Source organism: Pantherophis guttatus, chromosome 2, assembly GCF_059756535.1.
Source record: "Pantherophis guttatus breed Tessera chromosome 2, ASM5975653v1, whole genome shotgun sequence".
NCBI classification, from domain to species: domain Eukaryota; kingdom Metazoa; phylum Chordata; class Lepidosauria; order Squamata; family Colubridae; genus Pantherophis; species Pantherophis guttatus.
In genome coordinates this window covers 2,285,384-2,312,388 of record NC_142064.1, presented here as the reverse complement: position 1 = coordinate 2,312,388, position 27,005 = coordinate 2,285,384, and the positions used below count along the sequence as shown (strand labels likewise).

Sequence of the window (27,005 nt, the reverse complement as noted above, 5' to 3'; positions counted from 1 at the left end):
CGGGAGCAGAAGGTGTTGGCTGGAACAATATTCCTCCAGGCATATCCAGATGTTTCTCCTGGAAAAAAAGCAGGAAGCACACGGTTCCTAACATGGAACATCTTTGTAACAGAATAACATTGGACACTGGAGGTCTTCTAGTCCAAACCCCTGCTCAAGCAGGAGACCCTATCCTATTTCAGAGAAATGGTTGTCCAATCTCTTTTTAAAAATCTCCAGTGATGGAGCACCCACAACTTGTGGTGGCCAGTTGTTCCACTGGTTAAATTGTTCTCACTGTCAGGAAGTTTCTCCTTAGTTCCTTAGTTCTTCTTAGTTCAAGGAGCTTCTCTCCTTGATTAGTTTCCATTCGTTGTTTCTTCTCCTGCCTTCTGGTGCTTTGGAGAATAGGTAGACCACCCTCTTCTTCTTTGTGGCAGCCCCTCAAATACTGGAAGACTGCTCTCATGTCACCCCTAGTCCTTCTTTTCCTTAAACTAGACATGCCCAGTTCCTGCAACCGTTCTTCATATGTTTCAGCCTCCAGTCCCCTAATCCTCTTTGTTGCTCTTCTCTGCACTCTTTCCAGAGTCTCAACTTCTTTTTTTAATACTGTGGTGACCAAAACTGGATGCAGGATTCCATGTATGGTCTTATAAAGTGGCCTTAACCAGTGGTGGGTTTCAAATTTTTTTACTACTGGTTCTGTGGGTGTGGCATGGCTTGGTGGGTGTGGCAGGGGAAGGATACTGTAAAATCTCCATTCCCTCCCCACTCCAGGGGGAAGGTTATTGCAAAATCCCCATTTCCTCCCGATCAGCTGGGACTTGGGAGGCAGAGAATAGATGGGGGCGATGCCAGTCAGAATTTTTACTACCGGTTCTCAAAATTTCCGCTATGGGTTCTTCAGAACTGGTCAGAACCTGCTGAAACCCACCTCTGGCCTTAAGGTTCCCTATGATCTTGATTCTATCCTTGTTCGTGCTATTTAGAATTGCATTGTCAACCTCCAGCCAGAATGAATTCCACCGTTTTTTTTTTTTTTTAATTTGATTTATATGCCGCCCTTCTCCGGAGACTCAGGGCGGCTTACAATGCGTTAAGCAATAGCCTTCATCCTTTTGTATATTTATACAAAGTCAGCTTATTGCCCCCACAAACTGGGTCCTCATTTCACCTACCTTAGAAAGGATGGAAGGCTGAGTCAACCTTGAGCCTTGGAGAGATTCGAACCAGCAGTAAATTGCAGGCAGCTGTGTTAATAACAGGGTGCGTAGACCACTGTACTATCAAGGCTCTTCATCACCGTTGAACTCTGAGCTGCCCCCAAACTGATTTCTCGTTCCGATTCCTGAGAAAAGCTTAACACTTCACGTCATCCTGATTAGTGTTAAGGCAGGTTGAGTTTATCCTAGGCGACCCTGGTTTATCCTGGGCCTGAGACCTTCAACCAGCCTTGGGAAGGTTGGGAATTAAATTTGGCAACAGTCCAAACACCCTGCTCGAACAGGGCAGTGACCTTAGTGTCTCTCTCCGTGTGTGACGTAGCTGACAAGAAGAAGAGAAAAGGAAGGGAGAAAACCACACACTCTGTGCAAGGCTGTGCAGTGGGTGTGTCAGGGCGTGGGTGTGCACAAACGGCAGCCACAGGGCAGAGGAGGATCTGGGGCGGATCCAGGATCTCTCCACCTGCTTATAAGCTGGGGAAGGTTTGGATTCTGAACATGAGCTCCAGAGAGTTGTGGCTGAGAAGTTCAGAGCCAGGCATCTTCTAGGCTTCTTCCACACCTGTATTGTCAGCTCCAGGAGCCATGGGGAGGCAGAAGGAAGTGCTGTCGGCTATCGGACGGAGGCTGCGGATCAGGAATAAGCTGCTCCGGCAGGGCCTGGCTGAATGCTTGGGCACCCTGATCTTGGTGGTACGTAACTGGTTGGGGACTGGGGTGGGGAAGAAGGGAGGAGAAGGAGGAAGAGAAGCGAGAAGGAGAAAAAGGAGAGAGAAGGGGAAGGAGGAGGAAAAGAACAAGAAGGGGAAAAAGGAGAGAAGAGGAGGAAGAGGAGAAGGAGGAGAAAAGGGAGAAAAGGAGGAGGAGGAGGAGAACAAGAAGAAGAAAAAGAAGAGAATGAGGAGGAGGAGGAGAATGAGAAAAAGGAGAAGAGGAGGAGAAGAAAAAAGAGAAAAGGAGGAGGAGGAGAACAAGAAGGAGAAAAGGAAGAGAAAAGGAATAGGAGGAGGAGAAACAATGGTAGTAGTGGAGAATGAGGAGGAGGAGAAGGAGAATGAGGAGGAGAGGGGAGAAAGAGAAGGAGAAGAAAGAGGGAAAGGAGAAGGCAAGAAAGAAAGGAGAAGGCGAGGGAGAAGGAGAAATGAGGATGGAGGAGGAGGAGAATGAGAAGAGGAGAAAGAGAAAGAGAGAAAGGAGAGAGAAAGGAGGAAAAGGAGAAGAAAGGGAGAAAGGAGGGGAGAAAGGAGGGTGGTATTGGAGGAGGAGGAGGAGAAGAAGGAAGAGGAGATGAGAAAGAGAAGGAGGAGAAGGAGAAGAATGGGAAGGAGAGGAGGAGGAGGAAGAGGAGGAGGAGGAGGAGGAGGAAGGCTTTACTCTCTTTGGCACAATGAAATGCCCTGATGGCGTATAGTAGTTGTACCCTGAAATAATTCACTAAAGATCTATTTGCTCAGTTCACACAAGGCAAGAACCTTGGTTAATGTTAATCTTGGTCTGTTTTTACTCTGGCTGAATATCTATCCAAGTGAGGTCCAATCTCTTTGATTAACATTGGGTGGAAAGTACTGTTCTAACCTAGGAAATGGGCTTGTTTAGGGACCAGGTTCAGGCTGTTGTGTGAATGGAGCCGGTGACTGAAAATCACCGCTGAGGTTTTCTCACCAGTTGTGCCCATTACGGATTTGCTTCCAGAAGGGAGGAAGAATTGAAAATCCTTTCTACAACTGAGGATTTTGGGGTTTCACAGAGCTCAGTTAAAGCACTGTTGAAGTGTTCTGTCTAATTGGAAAGTTTGCACATTGAGTGTCAAAACCAAAATAGACCAGGTTTAAATTTCTAGTAAGGGACTTTCCAACTTTTTCCAGAATTGCTTCGGGGTTTGCTTTGTATAGCTAATATTTAGGGCGGGGGTATCCCAACTTGGCAACTTTAAAACAATTGGACTTCAATTCCCAGAATTCCCCAGCCAGCCATGCTGGGGGTTGAAGTCCACAGGTTTTGTGAGTTCAAGTCCCACCTTAGCCATGACTTTGGCCAAATTGGGTGGGTGACTTTGGCCCAGCCCCCCCTCCCCCCCGCCTCTCTCTCAGGATTGTTGTTGACAATACTCTTCATAACTCAGTAGTTCTTAACCGTGGCCACTTAAGAAGTGTGTACTTCAACTCCATGGGAATTGAGTACCTTTGGAATTCTGGGCGTTGAAGTCCACCACCCATATTATAGTTGCTAAGCTTGAGAAAGGAAGGGAGGGAGGGAGGAATGGGAGGAGAGAAGGGAAGGAAAAAGAGAGAGAGGAAGGGAAGGGGAGGAGAGAGAAGAAGGGAAAGAAGAAGAAGAGAGAGAGAGAAAAAAAGAAGGGAAAGGAAGGAAAGGAAGGGGAGAGAGCAAGGGAAGAGAGGAGAGAGAAAGGAAAGGAAAAGGAGAGGAAAGAGAGAGAGGAAGGGAAGGAAGGAGAGAAAGAGAAGAAGGGAAATGAAGGAAGAAGAGAGAAGGTTGGGAAGGGAGGAGAGAGAGGGAAAGGGAAGGGAAGGAAGAAGAGAGAAAGAAAGGAAAGGGAAAGGAGAGGAAAGAGAGAGAGAGGAAGGGAAGGAAGGAGAAAGAGAAAGAGAAGAATGGAAATGAAGGGAAGGGGAGAGAGCAAGGGAAGGGAGGAGAGAGAGTGAAAGGGAAGGAATAAGAGAGAAAGGAAAGGAAAAGGAGAGGAAAGAAAGAGAGGAAGCGAAGGAAGAAGAGAGAAGGTTGGGAAGGGAGGAAAGAGAAAGAAAGGGAAGGAAGAAGAGAGAGAGATAGGAAAGGAAAGGAAAAAGAGAGGAAAGAGAGAGGAAGGGAAGGAAGGAGAGAGAAGGGTAGGGAAGGGAAAAGAGAGAGAGGAAAGAGAGAGAGGAACGGAACGGAAGGAAAGTAAGAGAGAGGAAGAGGAGAGAGAAAGGGAGGGAAGGGAGAAAAAAGAGAAACACTGCTAACTTCGCAAGTTAATTCCCGTGAATAAATCACGGCTCCTTCTGTTGAAGTTTTGATTGAGAGCAAATCACCTTGGTACCACGGCACGTTCTTGGCAAACCTGTCCCACGTTTTGCACCACTGCAGCCCTGTTTCTCTTACTCCGGATCCTTTATGGAGATTGTAACTGAGCAGCTGCTTACGGACAATTAGGGTGAGCCTCCTGTCTGACAGTAGCTAAACTGTTGTCCACCCCATAACCTTACTTAAAGGATACTCATCGTGCAGTTTCCCCAAGGTTAGGGTTCATGTCGCATCTCTCCCTGGATAAGTAGAATTTTGTCAAAGTCATTCAATGGGCTCAATTCACGGAACCGAGGATCAGCCACAAGCTACAGGGAGTCCTCGATTTACGACCACAACCGAGCCCGACATTTCCGTCGCTAAGCGAGATGAGCAAATTTCACCCAGTTTTACGACCTCTCCTTGCCACGGTTCTTAAGCGAATCACCGCAGTAGTTAACCCAGCAACCCAATCTGGCTTCCCCATTGACTTTGAAGGCTGCAAAAGGGGAGCGTGTGACCCCGGGACATTGCAGCCATCATAAATACGAGTCAGTTGGCAAGTGTCTGAATTTTGATCACGTGACCACGGGGACGCTGCAATAGCGTGAAAAACTACCGTTTCCCCCTATTTTCAGGGCCTTTGTTAACTTCCAATGGTCACTACGCGAACTGTTGTAAGTCGAGTACTACCTGTGGGCTTTGAGTCTTGTTGGCCAAACTCGTTGGCCAAACTCAACCCAACTTCTCTAGCAAAGGATCTGGGAATCCTTTGAGTATTTCAACCCCTCCCTTGCAACATGAGTGAGGTGACGAAGGAAGGATGATTCTTTGTTTTTCTACTTTAAGTAAACTTTTCTGAGAACCTTTGGAGAGAGGCGCAACAATATTTACCCAACCACGACCATTTGATTTGCTTTTCCCAAGGTTTGGGATCACAACTCCCTAGCACCATTGGGAGAAGAAGGTGGGGAGGGGGAGGTGTCCCCCTCCTCTACTCAAAGAGCTGCTGGGACGTTTGCAAAAGCTGAAAAGCAACTGCAGCGAGAAAATAGCAGGGCGTTGCAATCTCAGCCATGCCCGTTTGCACCGATGTACCTGTGCCATTAACGCATTGTTTCTTTCATCCACCCGCTGTTCCCTTGTGCAGAGCCATTCCTGGAAATTAATGGAGCCCATTATTGTGATCCTATTGGGAGCCGCCCAGAGTCTGGTATAAGATGGGCAGCTGTATAAATCTCGTAGATAAATCTACGCAAAGATTTGTAACTGTGGAGCCCTTGGTGCTCTCTCTCTCTCAGCTGGGTGGTTGGCTTGCAGATGTTTCATGACCCAACAGGGGAACATCATCAGGGCTAGAAAGGAGTGGGGTTTGCAGAGAAGGAAGAGGAGGAGGAGGAGGAGAAAGAGGAGGAGGAGAAGGAAGAGGAGGAGGAGGAAAACTGTGGGGTCCTTGGTGCTTTCTGAGTTGGCGGTTTTCTTGTAGATATTTCATAACCCAACTGCTAGAAGGGAGTGGGGTTTGCAGAGAAGGGGAGGAGGAGGATGCAGATGATGATGATGATGATGAGGAGAACTATGGGGTCCTTGGTGCTCTCTGAGTTTGGTGGTTTTCTCACCAACGTTTCATTACCCAACTAGGTAACATCATCAATGCTAGAAGGGAGATGAGGAGGAGGAGGACAACTATGGAGTCCTTGGTGCTCTCTGAGCTTGCTTGCTTTCTTGCAGATGTTTCATGACCCAACTAGGGAACATCATCGGTAGTAGAAGGGAGTGAGGTTTGCAAAGCTTGGTTCTTTTCTTGCAGATGTTTCATTATCCAACTAGGCAACTTCATCAGTGCTAGAAGGGCTGGGTGGGTTGCTCTCTGTTTATATACTAGTGGCTTCTCCTGTCAACATCGGTGTGAATGTTCTTGGTAATTTCTTGATTCAGCTGTTCTTTACTGAGATGGTAAGCAGCCAAGAACAGAGAACAAACCCCCTTCTATCACTGAAGGCATTGCCTAGTTAGAACATAGAATAATAGAGTTGGAAGGGACCTTGGAGGTCTTCTAGTCCAACCCCCTGCTTAGCTAAGAAACCCTACACCACTTCAGACAAATGGTTATCCAATATCTTCCTAAAAACTTCCAGTGTTGGAACATTTACTACTTCTGGTGGCAAGCTGTTCCACTGGTTAATTGTTCTCACTGTCAGGAAATTTCTCTTTAGTCCCAGGTTGCTTCTCTCCTTGATTAGTTTCCACCCATTGCTTCTCATCTTGCCTTCAGGTGCTTTAGGAAATAATTTCACTCCTTCAATCCTTTGTAGGATATCAAATATTGTATAATTATTGTATAATAACTAATCATCTATTATGATCGTTATTGTTTAATAAGTATAGGCACTCTGCATATGGGCTGGAAGAATTCTCACGCAGCCTGGAGGAACATATTGCGTGGAATTCTGGGGAGCGATGCCCAGCCCTTTCGTATATATGCCCCTGACATCATTCTCAAGTTGATTTGATGCATACCTTAGCTGTCCTGAGCTTTCACCCTCGATAATTAACTGGCAAGCTGACAAAGAAAGAAATATTTGGCCAGCAACGGTGGTAATAAAATTATCTCCTATCTTCCCCCAAGGCCAAATTCCTAAAGGGTAATAGGGTTATTCCATGCCAAGCGACTTAAGTAATTTCTTAGATCTTTGCAAGACATCGTGTTCTCTTGCTGAAGCCCTCAGCAAACTTCTCTTTGCTTCTGGGTTTGCCCTAAATATTTTTTTGAACCCCTTTTGGTCTTCAGCTACGTCAGTTTTGTGGTCTTCAAGGGTCTGTGTAGGTTAAAATATCCATTAGGGCAGTGTTTCTCAACCTTGGAAGCTTGAAGATGGGTGGACTTCAACTCCCAGAATCCCCCAGCCAGCAATGCTGGCTGGGGGATTCTGGGAGTTGAAGTCCACCCATCTTCAAGCTACCAAGGTTGAGAAACACTGCATTAGGGGACTGGAGGCTAAAGCATATCAAGAACGGTTGCTGGAAATGGGAATCTCTGGTTTAACAAAGAGAAGGTAGAAATCTTCCAATATTTGAGGGGCTGCCCCAAAGAAGAGGGGGTCAAGCTATTCCCCAAAGCATTGGAGGGCAGGACAAGAAACAATGGATGGAAACTAATCAAGGAGAGAATTAACTAAGAGAAATTTTCTAACCATGAGAACAATTAACCAGTGGGACAGCTTGCCTCCAGAAGTTGTGAGTACTCCATCACTGGAGATTTTCAAGAAGAGATTGGACAACCACTTGTCTGAAATGGTATAAGGTTTTCCTGCCTGAGCGCGGGGTTGGACTAGAAGACCTCCAAGGCCCCTTCCAACTGTGTTATTCTGTTATTCTGTATTCTGTTATATAACCAGCAAACTATGGAACAGCTTCCTTCTGGAGTTGTGGACGCTCCATCGCTGGAGGCTTTGAAGAACAGATTGGACAACCATTCGACCAGGATGGAATTCTTGGTCAGCGGGTTGGACTAGAAGATCTCTAAGGTCTCTCCCACCCCTATGATTCTATGTTCTAAGTTGCCGTTTGAAAAATGTTTTTAAGTAGTTTTGAGAACTTGCAGGAGAATTTTGGTGGTAGGAGAGGAAAACGAGGTATGTTCCTTAGAGTTTGGTATTCAATTGGGTGTGTTGGACTGCAAGAAGATATTTCAAGGAAGTCAAAGAAGGAAGGATAAATAGATTTTTTTTTTTTAAAAAAATGGACATTGGAAGAGCAAAGAGTTTATATTTGTCCAAATCTGAATAGCTGAAAGGAAGAATAGGGGATCTTTTTGGAGAAGAGTCTAAAACAGAGATTTTTAATCTCAGCAACTTTAAGATATATGAATTTTAGTTACCAGAATTAGCTGAGGAATTCTGGGAGTTGAACTCCATACATCTTAAAGTAGTCTAAAAAAAAATTCAACCTCTCAATTGTAATGGGCAGAAGCCCCCCCCCCAAATTGAACGAATGAACAACAGACTTACAACAGTCCATTTAGTGACCATTCGAAATTATGACAACACTGAAAAAAGTCCTCATTTAACAATTGCCTTGACCGGCTTAACAAACGTAGCAAGAAAAGTCGTAAAACGAGAAATTACCAAATTTCTTGCTTGGCGACATCAATTCTGGGCTCAGTTGTGGTCATAAGTCAAGGATGACCTGACCTGCATGTATAAAAGAACAAGAAGTGGGAATTGCAACAAGCAAAGACAGGGAATTTAAAATGCAAAAATAAAGGAAATCTCAGCCGAGATTTCAACAGGCCTCGAGCGTTTCTGTCAACAGCAATAACGTTGGTTTGAGCCCAAGAAGGTTTTAAAAGAGTTAATCAATTGGGGGAGGATTAGTCTCGAGATTTTAATCAACTGGTTGATTGATTGAATCAATTGATCCATGAAAAACACAATTTAATTGAAAAAGTTTCGCAATGAGTTGGGGCAACCTGTTTGTCTTTGTGACACGTAGACTATAAAAATATTAATTGGATGGATCTACGCGGATAGATCTGTTTGGAAAGAGACTTCAAACAGGATTGCAGCCTGACGTTGCTTCTGAGTCTACTCAGAAAGGAAGCTATGTTGAATCCGTTAGGGCAATGTTTCTCAAGCACTTTTAAGTTGTGTGGACTTCAACTCCCAGAATTCCCCAGCCAGCTGGGAGTCAAAGTCCACGCAGTTTAAAAATGCTACGGTTAAGAAATACCAAGTTAGGAGTTAACGTTCCTCTAAGTTTGCACATTTTTTTTTTTTTTTTGCAAAATCAGATTTCAAGTCCTCATTGTGCTTATTTGACACAAACCAAGCTTCTTTTCGGAGCCTGTATGTGTGGTGTTGTGTTGGAAAACACAACACCGCAAAACCCCTAGAGAACGCCTGCTTTCTTGCCCAACCCTGGCACAATTATCCTGTCTCTAGAAAGATTTCCCTGGTGCCAAGTTTAATTAACGAAGCTGCACACGGGAAGATCCCTATCGCGTCCCTAGGAGAACAAAAGAAACTCTTGAAAGCTTGGAGAGGGGAAAAAGAAAAAGCAGAAATTTTTGGCGAGCGCCCGATGCTAGACTTGAAAAGGACCCCTCCCCGCTCCGCCTCTTGGAACAGTGGAGTTGAAATCTATTAATAGTTTTAATGAATTTGGGAGAGCTGGAATACTAGAAGATTAATTTTGGGAGGAACCCAACCGGGATACTTTGGCATTTACAATCTATTCCCAAGGCAGGGAACACAAGCTGAATTCTGCAGGTGTTTTGTTTGTGTTCCCCACTGCATCCCCTAGGCAAGGTGGGGCAACTGTTGGAAGGGGAGATGGAAAAAAAAAAGATGATTTAATGGCGGTGTTACAAGCAGAGTTCCCAGGGTTCGTGTGGGTACATGCTCCCCTCTTTCCTTGCGCCTTATTATTCTTAGTTTTTGGGAAGGGCGGTGTCACCAGGAAGAGTTCAACCTGGATCAGGACGAGGGTGGGACCTAAAGTTGGCTTTGTCACTTGGCTTAGCAAACTCCGGTTTTGATTTTGCTTCGTTTTGGAGCCTGCAGAACAAGAGCAGCGAGACCTGATGGGTGGAGAACATGCTGGAGAATCCAGAGTGGGTTGGGCTACAGCAGGATTGTCCAACCTTGGCCACTTTAAGACCTGTGGACTTCCAACTCCACAGGCTGAAATCTGGAGTTGAAATCCACAAGTCTTAAAAGTTGCCAAGGTTGGACACCCCTGGGCCAAAGCCTTGAGGGATCTGCTGGGATCTTGACTTTGAATCTCCCTTTTCTAGAATTGTTTTACAAACATTATACTATATTGAGGGACACGGGATGCGGTGGCTCAGTGGCTAAGATACTGAGCGTGTCAATCGAAAGGTTGGCAGTTCAGCGGTTCGAATCCCTAGTGCCGCGTAACGGGTTGAGCTCCCGTTACTTGTCCCAGCTTCTGCCAACCTAGTATGTAAAAAATGCAAGTAGAAAAATAGGGACCACCTTTCGTGGGAAGGAAACAGCGTTCTGTGCGCCTTTGGCATTGAGTCATGCCGGCCACATGACCACAGAGAAAGGGTTTTTTTCTTTTAAATGCCTCTGACGATCCAAGCTGAGTTGCCTGATCGCCAGAGGCTTTTTTTTTGTTTTAAAAGCTTTTGACGATCCCAGCTGAGCTGCGCAATCATCAGAGGCTTTTTTTTTTTTTTTTACTTTTAAAAGCATTTTTTCAGCCGGAGAGGTTGTAGAAAAAATGCTTTTAAAAGTAAAAAAAAAAAAGCCTCTGATCATTGCGCGGCTCAGCTGGGCATGGGGGGGGGCCAGGGATTTTTGCTACCGGTTCTCCGAACCACCCGCCTCCATAGCTACCGGATCGGGCGATCCGGTCTGAACCGGGAGGATTTCACCCCTGCATTGATGTGTATTTTGCAAAGCAGGAAATCAAGAGGAAAGCAGTGAATTAATTAGGGTAGGGAGAAATGAATTATGGGCCAGGAACCTTAGTAAGATCACACCTGGCATCCAGTTTTGGTTTCCAGATTATAAGGAAGATGTCGAGACTTTGGAAAAAAAGTGCAGAGAAGAGCAACTAAGATGATGAGGGGACTGGAGGCTAAAATATATGAAGAACGGTTGCAGGAATTGGGTACGTCAAGACTAACGAAGAGAAGGATTGAGGAAACATGATAGCAGTCTTCCAATATTTGAGGGGCTGCCACAAAGAAGAGGGAATCAAGCTATTCTCCAAAGCTCTTGAAGGGAGGACAAGAAGCAACGGATGGGAACTAATCAGGGAGAGAAGCAACTTAGAACTCAGGAGAAATTTTCTGACAGTGAGGACAATTAACCTGTGGAACTGCTTGCCACCAGGAATTGTGTGTGCTCCAACAGTGGAGATTTTAAAGAAGAGATTGCACAATCACTTGAAATCACTCATTTCAGCCATTCGTCTGAAGTGGTGTAGGGTTTCCTGCCTAAGCAGGGGGTTGGACTAGAAGACCTCCAAGGTCCCTTCCAACTCTTGTTATTCAGTTCTCTTCTATTTCAGTCCCAGATCTCAAATTCGGACCCGCGGTTGATTTATTGCTCAATTTTGCAGGCCATTCTTCTTCAGCCTTTCTCAGATTACAGCCATTGTTTCTGGCATCCCCAAACACGACGGGAGTTTTGAATAACTCAACTCCGTTGGCAGTTTTCGGGCCGAAGCCAAACTTACGGAAGGTTGCCCACGAGAAATCTTATCCTGTCCACGCCCCTGTGCAAGAAAGCCCTTCTTTGAAAGAGAATAGGATTGTCTGACATAAAAGTGGCAAGGAATACGATTCAAAGTCCGAGTTTTGTTTAAAGCTCAAGGACAAGCAACTATTTTTTTTTAATCCTCTGCTAAGGAGTGAAATTTAATCAGCTTGTCAGAGGAAGGAGGAAGAAAGTAATCTGAGAGCAAACAAGATTTGATTGCATAAGAACCTGAACTAAAATGGAAACTTTTTTTTTTCTCCTGGTTTCTTGGTTACTTAGAAACTCTCCGTAAATGCTAGGCGGGTAGTCCTCGACTTACGACCACAATGGAGCCCAATATTTATGTTGCTGAGCGAGACATTGGTTCAGTGAATTTTGCCCCATTGTACGACATTTCTTGACACCGTTGTTAAGTGAATCACTGCGGCTGTCAAATTAGTAAAACGGTTGTTAAGTGAATCCGGCTTACGCATTGACTTGACTCGTCAGAAGGTCGCAAAAGGAGATTATGTGACCCCGGGGCAACCGTCATAAATATGAGACAGTTGCCAAGTGTCAGAAATGTTGATCAAGTGACCATGGGGATGCTGGAAATATCGTAACTGTGAAAAACGGTCATAAGTCGCTTTTTCAGGGCTGTTGTATCTTTGAATGGTCACTAAATGAACTGTTGTAAATCGAGGACTCTCTGCATACGTACTACTGCTTGCTTTAATATAAATATCAGATATTTGCACCATGCAATGATATTCTTCAGCAAGGAATATACAGTCCCCTGATCTGGGAACAAAACTTCAACTGTTATTACATTGTTTTTCAACTTCAGGTAATCCTCAGTTTATGACCATAAAGGAGCCTGCTTATTACAGTTGTAAATCAGTGACCATCATGAGGCAGGTCACCCATGCGAGCGACCTGATTTTATGACCGTTTTTTAACACCGGTTGTTAAGAGAATCACCATGGTTGTTAAGTGAATCAGCGGTCGTTAAACGAACCCATTGTTTGCCACAGGAAGTTTTTGCCGGTTGTCAGCAAAAACTTTGTAAACTGCGGTCACATGACAACAGGACTCTGCCAACAGTTGTAATTCAGTGGAAATGCGGTCACATGAACATGGGGGTGGGGGTGGGGCAGCCGTCGTAACTTCAGAACCAGGTCACAAGTACCGTTCGAGGGGCCCGTTGTAAGTTTCAACAGTCGTGTAAGGGGATTGGTCATAAGTCAAGGACTACCTCTAGGAATGTATGTGGCACATTTTGCAATAAGAAGTCCATATTTGGAATTAATCAATTAAATTAATTAAATTAAATTAATTAAAGGGAATTAACCGCAAAATGATCCAGCTTGAAAATATCATATCCAGTGGGGGCGGAGGAGATTTTTTTGTAAACGAGACGATCCATCTTAAGAAGATCTGTCCAATCCGAATCCTACTAAGCGGGTTTTTGACTTCGCCTCCTATTGATCGCAAAAATCATCCGTCCCCTTTTCCGATGCTTCACCGAGTCTTCTTCCTCCTTGCCAGATGTTCGGTTGTGGTTCGGTGGCCCAGCTGGTGCTCAGCAGAGGGAGCCACGCCCGTTTTCTGACGGTCAACTTGGCCTTCGGGTTTGCTGTGACGCTTGGAATTCTCATTGCTGGACAAATCTCAGGTATGGCGGCTTTAATTCATCTCAAAGACATAGATTCCCCCCCCCATTGTATGTACCATAAGACTGACATCTGCAGCAATGCAGACTTTGCTTTTTCCCTTTCCCTTCCCATTCCTTCCCCTTCCCTTCTTCCTTTCCTTTCCTTTCTTTTCCCTTCCCTTCCCTACAATACTTCTCTTCTCTTCTCTTCTCTTCTCTTCTCTTCTCTTCTCTTCTCTTCTCTTCTCTTCTCTTCTCTTCTCTTCTCTTCTCTTCCATCTTCCTTTCCTTTCCTTTCCTTTCCTTTCCTTTCCTTTCCCTTCTCTTCTCTTCCTCCTATCTTCCTTTCCTTTCCTTTCCTTTCCTTTCCTTTCCTTTCCTTTCCTTTCCTTTCCTTTCCTTTCCTTTCCTTTCCTTTCCTTTCCTTTCCTTACCATACTTTTTCCTTCCCTTTCCCTTCCCTTCCCTTCCCTTCCCTTCCCTTCCCTTCCCTTCCCTTCCTTTCCCTTCCATACTTCTCTTCTCTTCTCTTCTCTTCTCTTCTCTTCTCTTCTCTTCTCTTCTCTTCTCTTCTCTTCTCTTCTCTTCTCTTCTCTTCTCTTCTCTTCCTACTTCCTTTCTTCCTTCTATCTTCCTTTCCTTTCCCTTCCCTTCCCTTCTCTTCTCTTCCTCCTTCTATCTTCCTTTCCTTTCCTTTCCTTTCCTTCCCTACTTCTCTTCTCTTCTCTTCTCTTCTCTTCTCTTCTCTTCTCTTCTCTTCTCTTCTCTTCTCTTCTCTTCTCTTCTCTTCCCCTCCCCTCCTCCCTTCCCTTCCCTCCTCTCCTCTTCCCTTCCCTCCCTCCCTCCCCCATCCCTTCCCTTCCCTTCCCTTCCCTTCCCTCCTCTCCTCTTCCCTCCCCCATCCCTTCCCTACCATTCTCCCCTCCCCTCCCCTTCCTCTCCTCTTTCTTTTCGTTGTTTCTTGTTTCTTCTTCTTCCACAGGCAACGCAGAAACATTCCCCTCCCCCCCGTTTAAATGCAACAATTAAAAGTGAGCAATATATTAATTGCTCGTCCATGCCTGACACTTTTTTTTTTTTTGAACCCCATTCTTAGTCTGGCTGGCAAGGGGAGGGTTCAGACAAACATCTCCTTTTAGCAGGCAGCGAAAGTGGGGTTTTTGCAGAGGGGAGACTTGAGAGCATCCAGACAGTGGGCTCATTCACGAATCCAGTTCAGGGTGTTGGAAAAATGAAATTCCTTGTTGCCTCTTTTGCTTGGATGGCTGAATTGGGGCGTAGCTTGGCTTTCACGGCAAACCACCCTGACACCAAAACACGGGTTCAAGGGTTATGCCAAGGCTTGGGCTTTCATCCTTGTGTGCCAGAGTCTGACGTGAGTTCAGTAGTCCTCACATTACGACCTTAACAGAGCCTCTGCCCGTTACGGTCGTAAGTCACGACAATTGCAAAGCGGCTCACCAAGTGATCGACTCAATTCTACGACCTTTCGTGGCAACGGTCATTAAGCAAACATGGGTGCCAGAGAGTGCATACTGTGCTTGTTTAGTGAACACAGTCGTTAAGTGAACTCCTTGCTCGCTACTGATGCATTTTTTACCGAAAAACGGAAGTCAAAGATGTTTTTGGCAAAAATGTTGTAAATCAGGGTTATGTGACTGTGGGTGTTGCATGTGGCTTTACAGATAGTCCTTGACTTATGACCACATCGGAGCCCAAAATTTCCATTGCTAAGCAGGACAGTTGTTAAGTAAGTTTTGTCCTGTTTTACGACCTTTCTTGCCACAGTTGTTAAGTGAATCATTGCAGTTGATAAGTTAATAACATGGTTGTTAAGTGAATCTGGCTTCCCCGTTGACTTTGCTTGTCAGAAGGTCGCAAAAGGGGATCATGTGACCCTGGGACGTTGCAACCGTCATAAATGTGAGTCGGTCGCCAAGTATCTCGGTTTTGATCCTAGGGATGCTGCAACGGTCGTAGGTGTGAAAAACAGTCATCAATCATTTTTCTCAGTGCCGTTGTAATTTTGAACGTCACTAAATAAACGGTCATAAATCGAGGACTACCTGCAAGTGTGGGCCAGTTGCTAGTGCCCAAAATGCATTCCACAAGATTGTGGGGAAGGGAGGGGCAGCTGTGGGCCAGTTGTCGAGTGCCTAAAATGCATTCACAGGACCGTGGGAAAAGTGGGGGCGGCTGTCGTAAGTACTATTTGGGGCGGATTTGTCGTAACTTCGACCGGTCGCTAAGCGATGGTCGTAAGCCGAGGACTCCCTGAACACCCATTGCAACTTTTGTGTGATTATGTCATCATGCAAACTTCCTCCTGTTTTCCCTGAACAATGCGCTGCACATAATTAACTCGGTGTAGAGCTGTGAAAAATTCCTTGGAGACTCCTGATGTAAATCTACTCATCAGGAAAGGAGGGATGAGGTCTTAATGCAGGGGTCCCCAAACTTGGCAGCTTTAAGACTGGGGGACTTCAACTCCCAGAATTCTCCAGCTGGAGAATTCTGGGAGTTGAAGTCCCCCAGTCTTAAAGCTGCCAAATTTGAAGACCTCTGTCTTAATGAGACAGCTCATACCTTAATTAATGCAAACAACAGTTAGTAATTGCCCAAATTATGATCAGGTGACGACGGGGATGTCGCAACGGTCATTAAGTGTGAAAAATGGTCATAAGTCACTTATTTTTAAGGGCTGTTGTAACTTTGAACTGTCGTTCAATAAATCGTTGTATATTTTACTTTTATTCTTATTATTTATACATTTTTAAAATCAACGTAACTGTTTAATGAAGAGAGCATTGTCTGAGCCGTTTTGCTTATACAAGCTAATATTAATAATAATAACATTAATGATAATAATAATAATATATTGTTTACTTGTATATAATAAGTCTTTCTTCATTTACTTGTACACAGTAATAATCTTTCATCTTCTAATTTCTACTTCTATTTTCTAACCACCGATAAAACAAATCCCAGATTTGTCCTTTATTTTTAGTGTCAATCTATCTGCACAGTCTAATATCTTTTTGATTATATTCTCAATATTCTTCCAATATTGTGCAAATACAATTCTCGCCGCTGTCAACACATGTAATATTAAATATGTATTCCCTTCGTTATAGTTTTCTGCAGGGGTGAAATGTAAAATGTGTTACTCCCGGTTCTGTGGGCGTGGCTTGGTGGGTGGGGGGGTAATGTGACTAGGGTGGGTGTGGCCAACTTTTTTTTTTTTAACTTTTCAAAGCATTTTTTCTAATGCTTTGAAAAGCCTCTGGCGATCAGGCAACTCAGCTGGGATCATCAGAGACTTTTCAAAGCATTTTTTTTACCATCTCTTCGGCCAAGAGGTTGCAGAAAAAAATGCATTGAAAAGCCTCTGAGGATCCTAGCTGAGCCGCGCGATCATCAGAGGCTTTTTTTTTTTACTTTTAAAAGCATTTTTTCGGCGGAAGAGGTTGTAGAAAAAAATGCTTTTAAAAGTAAAAAAAAAAGCCTCTGATGATTGTGCGACTCAGCTGGGCATGTGGGGGGGCCCAGGGATTTTTGCTACCCGTTCTCCGAACCACCCGCAGCCATCGCTACCGGATCGAGCGATCCGGTCCAAATCAGATGCATTTCACCCCTGGTTTTCTGGTATAACCTAACAAAAAACCACATGTATTTTACTTTTTGACATAAATCTAACCCATGGGATATTGTTTTATAGGTGGTCATTTGAATCCTGCAGTCACTTTTGCGATGTGTTTCATGGCCCGGGAACCTTGGATCAAACTTCCGATTTACGCCCTCGCGCAAACCATTGGAGCTTTTCTCGGAGCGGGCATCGTGTTCGGCTTATATTTTGGTGAGTCAATTACTTCTTTCTTCCTCGGTTAATGGGCTGGCCTCCATCTTCACTAAGGTGGCCGCAATTTCCTTTCCTTCAAAGTTCTATGGAGATTCTCAAGTCATTCCTTTTTTACTTACTCTTTTCATGTATTCCAATTATGGTCATACTTTTACCTGTTATCTTATATATGCTTGACAAATAAATTTATGATTATGATTCATGTACTGATTGTCCCAAAGGTGCTTTTTCAGGAGGCAACTGGACTTTCTGGTTTTTCTTTGAAGATGTTTCGCTTCTCATCCAAGAAGCTTCTTCAGCTCTGACTGGAGGGTGGGGAAGGGAAGGATTTATATTCCTTGCAGACAGCTGCTCCTTTGCATCCTTTTAGAGGGTCATTGAGGCCACTTGGAGGTTTCTCTGTGTCCTCAGGGTCACCTGAGTAGTGCAAATGATTTCTGTAGTCATTTCCAGAACAGATTTCCAGAAACCATTTGTTCTACTGAGATGACCCTGAGGACACAGATGAACCCTGAAGATTTTGCCTCCAAATTCTTGAAAACCATGTCATCATCTGAAGAAAAGGAGGTCTATCTTAATGAGATACATCTCCCCATAAAAATGGAGAGCTAGGATTTTGCAACGTTGTCTGCAATAATCCTGAATTGATCCTTCAGTCCCTTTCTCCTGCTGACTGGATCTACTGAGAATGAGCATCAGATCCAGATGAGCTCAAAAATTCAAATAAACAAATAAACAGAGAGCACAAGTCACTTCCTTCTAGCACTGATGATATTACTTAGTTGGGTCATGAAATGTCTGCAAGAAAACAACAAAGATTAGAAAGTACTAAGGACCCCACAGTTCTCCTCCTCCTCCTCCTCCTCCTCCTCCTCCTCCTCCTCCTCCTCCTCCTCCTCCTCCTCCTCCTCCTCCTCCTCCTCTCCATAAATCCCACTCCCTTCTAGCAGTTACTTAGTTGGGTCATGAAAGGTCTTCAAGAAAACGACAAAGATTAGATAGCACTAAGGACCCCACATTCATCATCCTTCTCCTCCTCCTCTCCATAAACCCCACTCCCTTCTAGAACTGATAATGTTACCTAGTTGAGTTATGAAATGTCTGCAAGAAAACAACCAAGCTCAGGGAGCACCAAGGACCCCACAGTTCGACCCCGAGCTACAAATATTCCCTTCTATTGAAACAAGAGCATTTTTTTTTTTTTGCAAAGTCCCTCCTATCTTATCTGTGTGGGCTAGGAGAAAGAAATGTTGAATTCATATTGGATTGCGGACCAATTAAGCTGTTAATTGCAGACTAATGAAGTCTCATGGAACTATCAGCTTTATAATAGACTGATCTTGGTAGACATCAAAGGACACGTTTGTTTAGCGGGGCAAGGTTCAAAACTCCTCATTGTGATAGGAACAGTAAAAAAAGCTGAATTACCGTACCTTCCTGGGTATTCTCTGCCCAGGGGTGTCTGATAGTCAAAAAGGATCAGAAGAGGACCACAACTGCACGATCAAGGATCTGTCTCATTTTTACCTGTGTTGCACACATGATACTTGCAAAAAGACTTTTCGAATAACTTTATTGTCACTGTAAATGTACACTAATCGGCATACATTAAAATGAAATTTCGTTGCATCCAGCCCTCAAAAAGGTCATAAAAAGGGGGCATTGAAGAAGCTTCTTTTGGGGTGATTGGTGAAAAGAATTCTGGGTGGCTTCCTTCAATTCTCTGTTTTGATCCTATTTTCTAGATGCTATCTGGGCATTTGGTGAAAACCAACTCTTCGTAGTGGGCACCAATGGGACGGCGGGCATCTTTGCCACGTATCCATCAGAACACTTGAATTCCGTCAACGGATTTTTTGACCAGGTAAGGCACAAATGTCCAGGCTCAACAAGACGATATTTGGGGCACATTAAGCAAAGCTTAGTTTAATGAAAAGAAGAACTAAGGGTGACATGATAGGGGAGTCCCAACATCTATGGGGTTGACACAAAGAAGAATGGGTCAACCTATTCTAAACTCATCAGAAGAGAACCAACATGGAACTAAGGAGAAATTTCTTGACGATTAGAACAATTGATCTGTGGAACAACTTGTCACTTGGTTTTTAAGAAGAAACTGGATAACCATTTGTCTGGAATGGTATAGGGCAGTGATGGGCTGAGGGTCGAAAGCATGCATGAGCACTCTCACGTGCGCCTTGACCCCCCGTACATGCATGCACGGGCTCCCTGCACACGCCTCACCCCCTGTGCATGTGCTGCAGAGACCCAAAGACCAGCTGGCCAGCAGAGGCATGCGCATATGCACGGCAGAGCTGAACTGGGGTGACGGCTCATGTGCCCACAGAAAGGGCGCTGCAGTGCCATCTCTGGCACGTGCCATCACAGGTATAGGGTTTCCTGCCTGAGCAGAGGGTTGGACTAGAAGACCTCCAAGGTCCCTCCCAACTCTTGTTATTCTGTTAAGCCTCCTGAGATGACCATAATATTGGGAAAGGTGGAACGTAAGAGAAGAAGAAGGCAAATAGCATCTGTTCTGTCCCCGTCTCACATACGCACACAAACAGACAGACAGGGGTTAAATAAACTGGCAGACAACCAATTCTTCCGATAAGAAGCTTGGCAGAAACCCAGTAGCTGCTTGCCAAGAACTTTACTCATAAACAAAATACACACAGTTCAAGAATTGTCCAGTTCGTAAAATAAATCCAAGGCAGATAATGTTGTTTCCAGAGATGCAATGTGACTCGATAGTAGTTAGTTTTGTCCATCACAGAGTCTGAATGGCCACCTCACCCCCTTTTATACCCTGTGGGGTGTGGCCCAATGACTCAGCTTAATCTCTGGCATGCCTTTTCTTCTGTTGCGCGCGCTTATCTCTGCGACGCTGCCGAGGATCCAGCCAAGACTCATCTCCCTCATTACTGTCCACCTGTGGCTGCGTGGACGTGCTTGGCCCCACCCCTATCTCTTGCCCTTCGGCGGGCACCGAAGGCATTGCCAGAGAGGAGGGTCCTGGAGAGGGAGGCCTTGCCAACTCCTCTCCTTCACTCTCGGAGTCCTCTCCTGCCAATGACACAGGCTCAGGTAACGGAGCCACAACAGCATCATGGTGGATGGATGGTGATAGACGGGACTCCTAAAAGGCAGGTTGGGGACAGATCATTCTGCAGAGGGCCTAACTGTGTGGTATAAGATCACCTGCCAGTAGGTTGGACTAGAAGACCTCCAAGGTCCCTTCCAATCCTTTGATTCTGGGACTGCATATCTCAACAGTAGCTCCCCAGGATGAGAAGTTAAGCCCAGTTAAGTCTTTTTAGCATTTTGAGGCAAAATTCCAGGGCTGCAGACTAGACAGGGAAGTCAAAAACAATGCCCCCACACCACCCCCCACCCGGAAAGGGAATGGCAAACCGCTTTTGTGTCATTGTCAAGACGCTCACGGGAGTTGTGAAGACACTCTCAGAATCCCTTCCTATTTCTTTGAGGAACACACCTTTGAATCTTCTTTCTTCTCAGTTCATCGGCACCGCGGCGCTGATCGTTTGCGTGCTGGCCATTGTGGATCCGTACAACAACCCTGTGCCGAGAGGTTTGGAGGCCTTCACAGTTGGCTTCGTCATCCTGGTCATTGGGACCTCCATGGGCTTCAATTCTGGTTACGCCGTCAACCCAGCCCGAGACTTTGGGCCCCGTCTCTTCACCGCCATTGCTGGCTGGGGTACCGAAGTTTTCACGTAAGTGGCTTTTGTCTCTGTGACCGAACTTCGAGTGGGGGTTGGATAAGAAGACTTCCAAAGTTGAAAGTTCCCTTTCAACTCTTCTCTTCTTCATTAAAAGATGTGAAGAATGGTTGCAGGGGTTGGGTTTGGCTAGTCTAATGAATAGAAGGACTAGGGGGTGACATGATAGCAGGGTTTCAGGATTTGAGGGGCTGCCACAAAGAAGAAGAGGAGGGACAAATTATTCTCAGAATTTGACAAGAAATAATGGATGGAAACTCGTGAAAGAGAGAAGCAACCTGGAATGAAGGAGAAACTTCCTAACAGTGAGGACAATTAACCAGTGGAACAGCTTGCCACCAGAAGTTGTGGGTGCTCCATCACTGGAGGCTTTCAAGAAGAGATTGGATAACCATTTGTCTTATATGGTATAGGGTTTCCTGCCTAAGCTGGGGGTTGGACTAGAAGACCTCCAAGCTCCCTTCCAATTCCTATCCTATCCTATCCTATTCTATTCTATTCTATTCTATTCTATTCTATTCTATTCTATTCTATTCTATTCTATTCTATTCTATTCTATTCTACTCTACTCTACTCTACTCTACTCTATTCCATATTTCTATTCTATTCTATTCTATTCTATTCTATTCTATTCTATTCTATTCTATTCTATTCTATTCTTTCCATATTTCTACTCTACTCTACTCTACTCTACTCTACTCTACTCTACTCTACTCTACTCTACTCTACTCTACTCTACTCTACTCTACTCTACTCTACTCTATTCCATATTTCTATGCTATTCTATTCTATTCTACTCTACTCTATTCCTATTCTATTCTATTCTATTCTATTCTATTCTATTCTATTCTTTCCATATTTCTACTCTACTCTACTCTACTCTACTCTACTCTACTCTACTCTACTCTACTCTACTCTACTCTATTCTATTCTCCAAAGCACCTGAAGGCAGGACAAGAAACAATGGATGGAAACTACCCAAGGAGAGAAGCAACCTAGAACTAAGGAGAACTTTCCTGACAATTAACAATTAATTAGTGGAACAACTTGTAGTCCAGAGGTTGTGGGTGCTCCATCACTGGAGGAAGTTTTTAAGAAGAGACTGGACAGCCCTTTGTCTGAAATGGCATAGGGTCTCCTGCCTGAGCAGGGGGTTGGACTAGAAGACCTCCAAGGTTCCCCCCCAATTCTATTCTGATTGATTGACATCGATAGATTGATGCTTGGTGCCAAGGAAAATTTCTAGAAGGCACAGTCAGTGAGATGGGGTGTGGAACTGGGGTGTGGAGTCAAGGAACAATTCCATTGATAATGATCGCCCAATGAATCATAGATCGTTCAGTTTTGCTGGATCCCAGCCAAAAGTTTATTAGGCAGGGATCCTAAAATTCAATTTTACTTGTACAGTTCGGTGGAAAGAGGAGATGGTCCAAAGACACGAGAAAAAAAAAAGGGAAAGTTGATCCCCTATGATCTTAAAAAGCATGAAGAGAAATTAAGCCATTGAGGGAGTTCGGAGGAGAGGAGACAAAACTGTGAATTCCTTGGTGCTCTCTAACCTGCCGTGGTTATATGAGGAGGAGGAGAAAGGGGAGGGAAACTGTGGGGTCCTTGGTGCTCTCTGAGCTTGGTGATTGGTTTGTAGACATTTCACGACCCAACTAGGTCACATCTTCAGTGCTACTGAGAGTAGTACTACTGATACTGGTAGCACTGATGATGTGACCTAGTTGGGTCGTGAAATGTCTGCAAGAAAACAACCAAGCTTGGAGAGCATCAAGGACCTCACAGTCCTCCTCCTCCTCCTCCTCCTCCTCCTCCTCCTCCTCCTCCTCCTCCTCCTCCTCCTCCTCCTCCTCCTCCTCCTCCTCCTCCTCCTCCTCCTCCTCCCCTCCTCTTTCCACAAACCCCACTCCCTTCTAGCACTGATGATGTTACCATGTTGGGTCATGAAATGTCTATAAATGAACAACCAAGCTCAGAGAGCACCAAGGACCCCACAGTTTTCCTCCTCCTCCTCCTCCTCCTCCTCCTCCTCCTCCTCCTCCTCCTCCTCCTCCTCCTCCTCCTCCTCCTCCTCCTCCTCCTCCTCCTCCTCCTCCTCTTTCCACAAACCCTACTCCCTTCTAGCACTGATGATGTTACCATGTTCGGTCATGAAATGTCTATAAATGAACAACCAAGCTCAGAGAGCACCAAGGACCCCCCAGTTTTCCTCCTCCTCCTCCCCCCTCCTCCTCTCCACAAAACTCACTCCCTTCTAGCCCTGATGATGTTACATATTTGGGTCATGCAACATCTGCAAGAAAACCACCCAGCTCAGAGATTACCTAGGATCTTACAAGTCACCCCTGAGCTAGCAATATTCTCTCCTCTTGACTCAGCCAACTGCATTTCATCTCACTGTTTCTTCTTTCTTGTATCTTATAGGACTGCTGGACACTGGTGGTGGATTCCTATCGTTGCCCCCTTCTTGGGTGCCATCGCAGGTGTTCTGGTCTACCAGCTGATGATAGGATGCCATGATGAACCACCTCCCGAATCCAGCGATGAGGAGAGCGTCAAGCTGTCCAATGTGAAGCAGAGGGACAATGTCTGAAGCTACGCACTTGCCCCCTGGACAATTTTTTTTAAAGAAAAAAGATAAAAAATTGAAAAAAAAAAAACCGAAGAAGAAAGCAAAATGTTCACACAACAGGATTTTGAAGTCTTCGTCACACTTACTTCTTTGTCTACTCTTGATGGGGTTGTTTTCTTTTTTTGTTAAGGCAGCTTTCTCCCATCAGGTTCCCTCCAGATGTTTTGGAACTAGAATTCCCAGGTTCCTCTTTCAACATGCTGGTTGGGGATGATGGGAATTGGAGGCCCACCAAATCTGGAGGCCACCAGATGGAGGGAACTGCATGGGAATGTCCATGTCTACATTTCCTAAGGCAGCTTTCTCCCATCAAGTTCTTTCTGGAACTAGAATTCCCAGGTTCCTTTCTTGATCATGTTGGCTGGGGAGAATGGGAATTGCAGATCTGGAGGTTACCAGGTGAAGGGAATTTGCCTGTGAATACACATGTTGATGTTCCTAGTAAGGTAGTTTTCTCCCATCAAGTTCCCTCCAGATGTTTTGGAACTAGAATTCCCAGCTTCCTCTTTGACCATGTTGGTTGGGAAGAATGAGAATTACAGTGCCAACAGATCTGGAGGTCACCAGATGGAGGAAACTGCCTGTGCATATGCATATCTTGTTGGGGGATTACGATCTAACTTGGCTTGTTTTGAAGGACCACCTGTCCCATTGTTCTGCTCCCAGGTGGGATATTTTGGCTACCTGGGGCTCCCCTTTCACTAAGTCCTAGCAGGTTTGCTGCTTGGGTCCTGTCTGTTGCTTCTTCTTCTTTTGGCATGAGATGGATTTGGAGGGTATGGATTCATCGTTGTAAATAAATTTGGGGCCACGGTTTGAGAGAAGGATGGGGGAAAAAGCTATTGCAGCTGTGGTGCACAGCTGGATCGTCCCAATCCTCTCATTTATAGGGCTGGATTTTCTGCAAGACATTTTGGGTGAAAGCCAACGTTACAGAATAAGAGAGGTGGAAGGGACCTTGGAGGTCTTCTAGTCCAACCCCTTGCTCAAGCAGGAAACCCTACACCATTCCAGAAAAAAATGGTTATCCAATATCTTGTTGAAAACCTCCATTGATGGAGCCATCACAACTTCTGGAGGCAAACCAGGGTGAAGACCTAAATCTGGCCAACTTTTCTCTCTTCGTTCGTTGCAAGAAAAGGAAACCTCTGACCATATTAATTGAATTCAGGAGTATGGATAGACAGGGAAAAATCCAGCCAAGAGGAAAATGTGATCGACCTTAAGCCAAACATTGTCGAAAAAGTTGGGTCACATTCTGTCTTCCTAGACCAACTAGTAATTTGTCTAGATTATTGCAGACAAATAACCTTCATCCCAATTATTTACGTCTGTTGCTTTCTGAAAAACCACTGCGTACATTTAATGCTTGCTTTAACTTGTATTTCTTCATTGTTTTAAACATGCATTTATGAAAAGCTCTTAAGTGGGGTTACTGCAACCATGTGTCCTTCACACCCAAAGGGTTGAGGTTTTAAGCAGATCCTAGTGTGGCAGGATTGAGTGTTGAATTTTGGCCCAGGTCTCTTATGTACACTAGGCTATTTTTAATGCCTAGTGGGTAGAGCTGGGAAGAAAATCAAGCATAGATTACTAATATCATGCAATACCTCCAGTTATTTGAGAGCCAGTTTAGTCTAGAGGTGAAGGCACCAGGTTGGAAACCAGGAGATGGGGAGTTCTAGTCCGGCCTTAGCTACGAAAGCCAGCTGGGTGACTATGGACCAATCACCAGGAGACTGGGAGTTCTAGTCCATCCTTAAGCATGAAATTTGAGTGGGTGACTTTGGGTCAATCACCAGGAGACGGTGAGTTCTAGTTTCCACTTTAGATACAGAAGCTGATTGAGTGCCCTTGGGCCAGTCATTCTGTTTCAGCCCAAGCCACCTCACAGGGTTGTGGTGGGGAAAGTAGGAGGAGGAAGGAGTATTAGATATATTCGCTAACTTGAATTGTTTGTAAAAATAATAAAGGCAGAATACAAATGAAATCAGTAAAAATTTATCTGGACCCATCCTTTCAAAAAAAAAAAAAAGCACTTTCACTGAAGTTAGGTAAAACACATACAGAGACAGACAAACCTTTATATTGTCAATGTGATGCCAGCTTCCTTAAATTATGGATTTCCTGAACAATCTGTAATGTTTAACATTTGTACTGTATTTCCAAGTATTTTTTTTTTAAAAAAATGAAATTAATACATCTCTTGTATAATTGCTGTTATTGTTCTGCAGTATTTGTAAACTGGTCTGTAATAAATAGGCTGGCATTGAAATTGCCACTTTGATACGAACGAATTAAATGGAATCCTTTGTATTTCTATTTTTGTGAGCTTGGGGGTTTTCTTGGAAACATTTCATGACCAAGCTACGTAATATCATCAGTGCTAGAAGGAAGTGGGGTTTGTGGAGAAGAAAGAGAAGGAGAAGGGGAAGGGGAAGAAGAAGAAGAAGAAGAAGAAGAAGAAGAAGAAGAAGAAGAAGAAGAAGAAGAAGAAGAAGAAGAAGAAGAAGAAGAAGAAGAAGAAGAAGAAGAAGAAGAAGAAGAAGAGAGCCTTGGTAGCGCAGCAGACTAAAGCACTGTTAAGTAACACCAGCTGCCTGCAGTTACTGCAAGTTCAAATCTCACCAGGCTCACTCAGCCTTCCATCCTTTCGAGGTAGGTAAAATGAGGACCCGGTTTGTGGGGGCAATAAGCTGACTTTGTATAAAAAAAAACACCGCTTAGGGGGGCCCGAAAGCCCTACTAAGCAGGTATATACAAAAGTATGAAGGCTGTTGCTTAACGCATTGTAAGCTGCCCTGAGTCTCCGGAAAAGGGCGGCATATAAATCAAACCAATAAATAAAGAAATAAATAAATGAAGAAGAAGAAGAAGGAGGAGGAGGAGGAGGAGGAGGAAAAGTAGAAGAAGAAGAGATAATAATAATACGAATATGGAGGAAGAGGAGGAGAGGAAGACGAAGAAGAAGAGGAAGAGATAATAATACTAATAATACGAATACAGAGGAGAAAGACAACGATGACTATGGGGCCCTTAATGTTTTTTTTTTTCCCTGCAGACCTTTCATTACCCAACTAGGTAACTTTATCAGTACACTACTCTAGCTATCTAGTTTGATAATGAAAGGTCTGCAGGAAAACCACCAAGCTCAGTGAGCAACAAGGACTCCATTTATTAAGCACCACTTTGCAACTCAACAGGTAGGTGACTGGCTTTGCTTTTTCCTACTTCTGACTCAACACTGGCTGTGTTTCCACAATATACTTGACCTGCGAAGGGAATCAACCTTTTCTCTGGGTAGAAATAAAAACACATCCATGAACACCAGCTACCAGTCAGAAGACATGATGAAACCTCTTTAATTTCACAACACAAGGACAGACTTCCCCATAGTTTCAACTAGGAAACTATGAACATCCTAGACCTAGCCAAGTCGAAGCATGCCAGAGGATTCCTGGAAGCCTGGCACTCTGACAAATTGGCCATTGACAGGCAAATTGAGATAAGCAACATCTACATACCATTGGAAAGAGTCAATCAAAAAAAGCTAAAAGACCAAAACACTTTCTCACCAGCAAACAACACCCAGATAAGCACAAATGAACACTAAGATTCATTCTAAACCAACAATCAAGAAGTAAATTGCACCCCAATAAAGGAACTATCAAGGCCATTCTCACCAACAA

General features: G+C 44.5%; 1 protein-coding gene across 1 annotated transcript; it reads left to right on the top strand.

The window, feature by feature from the left end:
* Nucleotides 1-1,660: 1,660 nt before the first annotated feature.
* AQP3 (aquaporin 3 (Gill blood group)) lies at nucleotides 1,661-25,618 on the top strand. Its single transcript, XM_060684403.2, has 6 exons — nucleotides 1,661-1,898; nucleotides 12,971-13,097; nucleotides 16,795-16,932; nucleotides 18,681-18,799; nucleotides 20,455-20,672; nucleotides 23,109-25,618. Exons 1-6 carry the CDS (start codon nucleotides 1,791-1,793, stop codon nucleotides 23,275-23,277), a joined length of 879 nt encoding a protein of 292 aa, XP_060540386.2. The 5' UTR covers nucleotides 1,661-1,790; the 3' UTR covers nucleotides 23,278-25,618.
* Nucleotides 25,619-27,005: the final 1,387 nt, after the last annotated feature.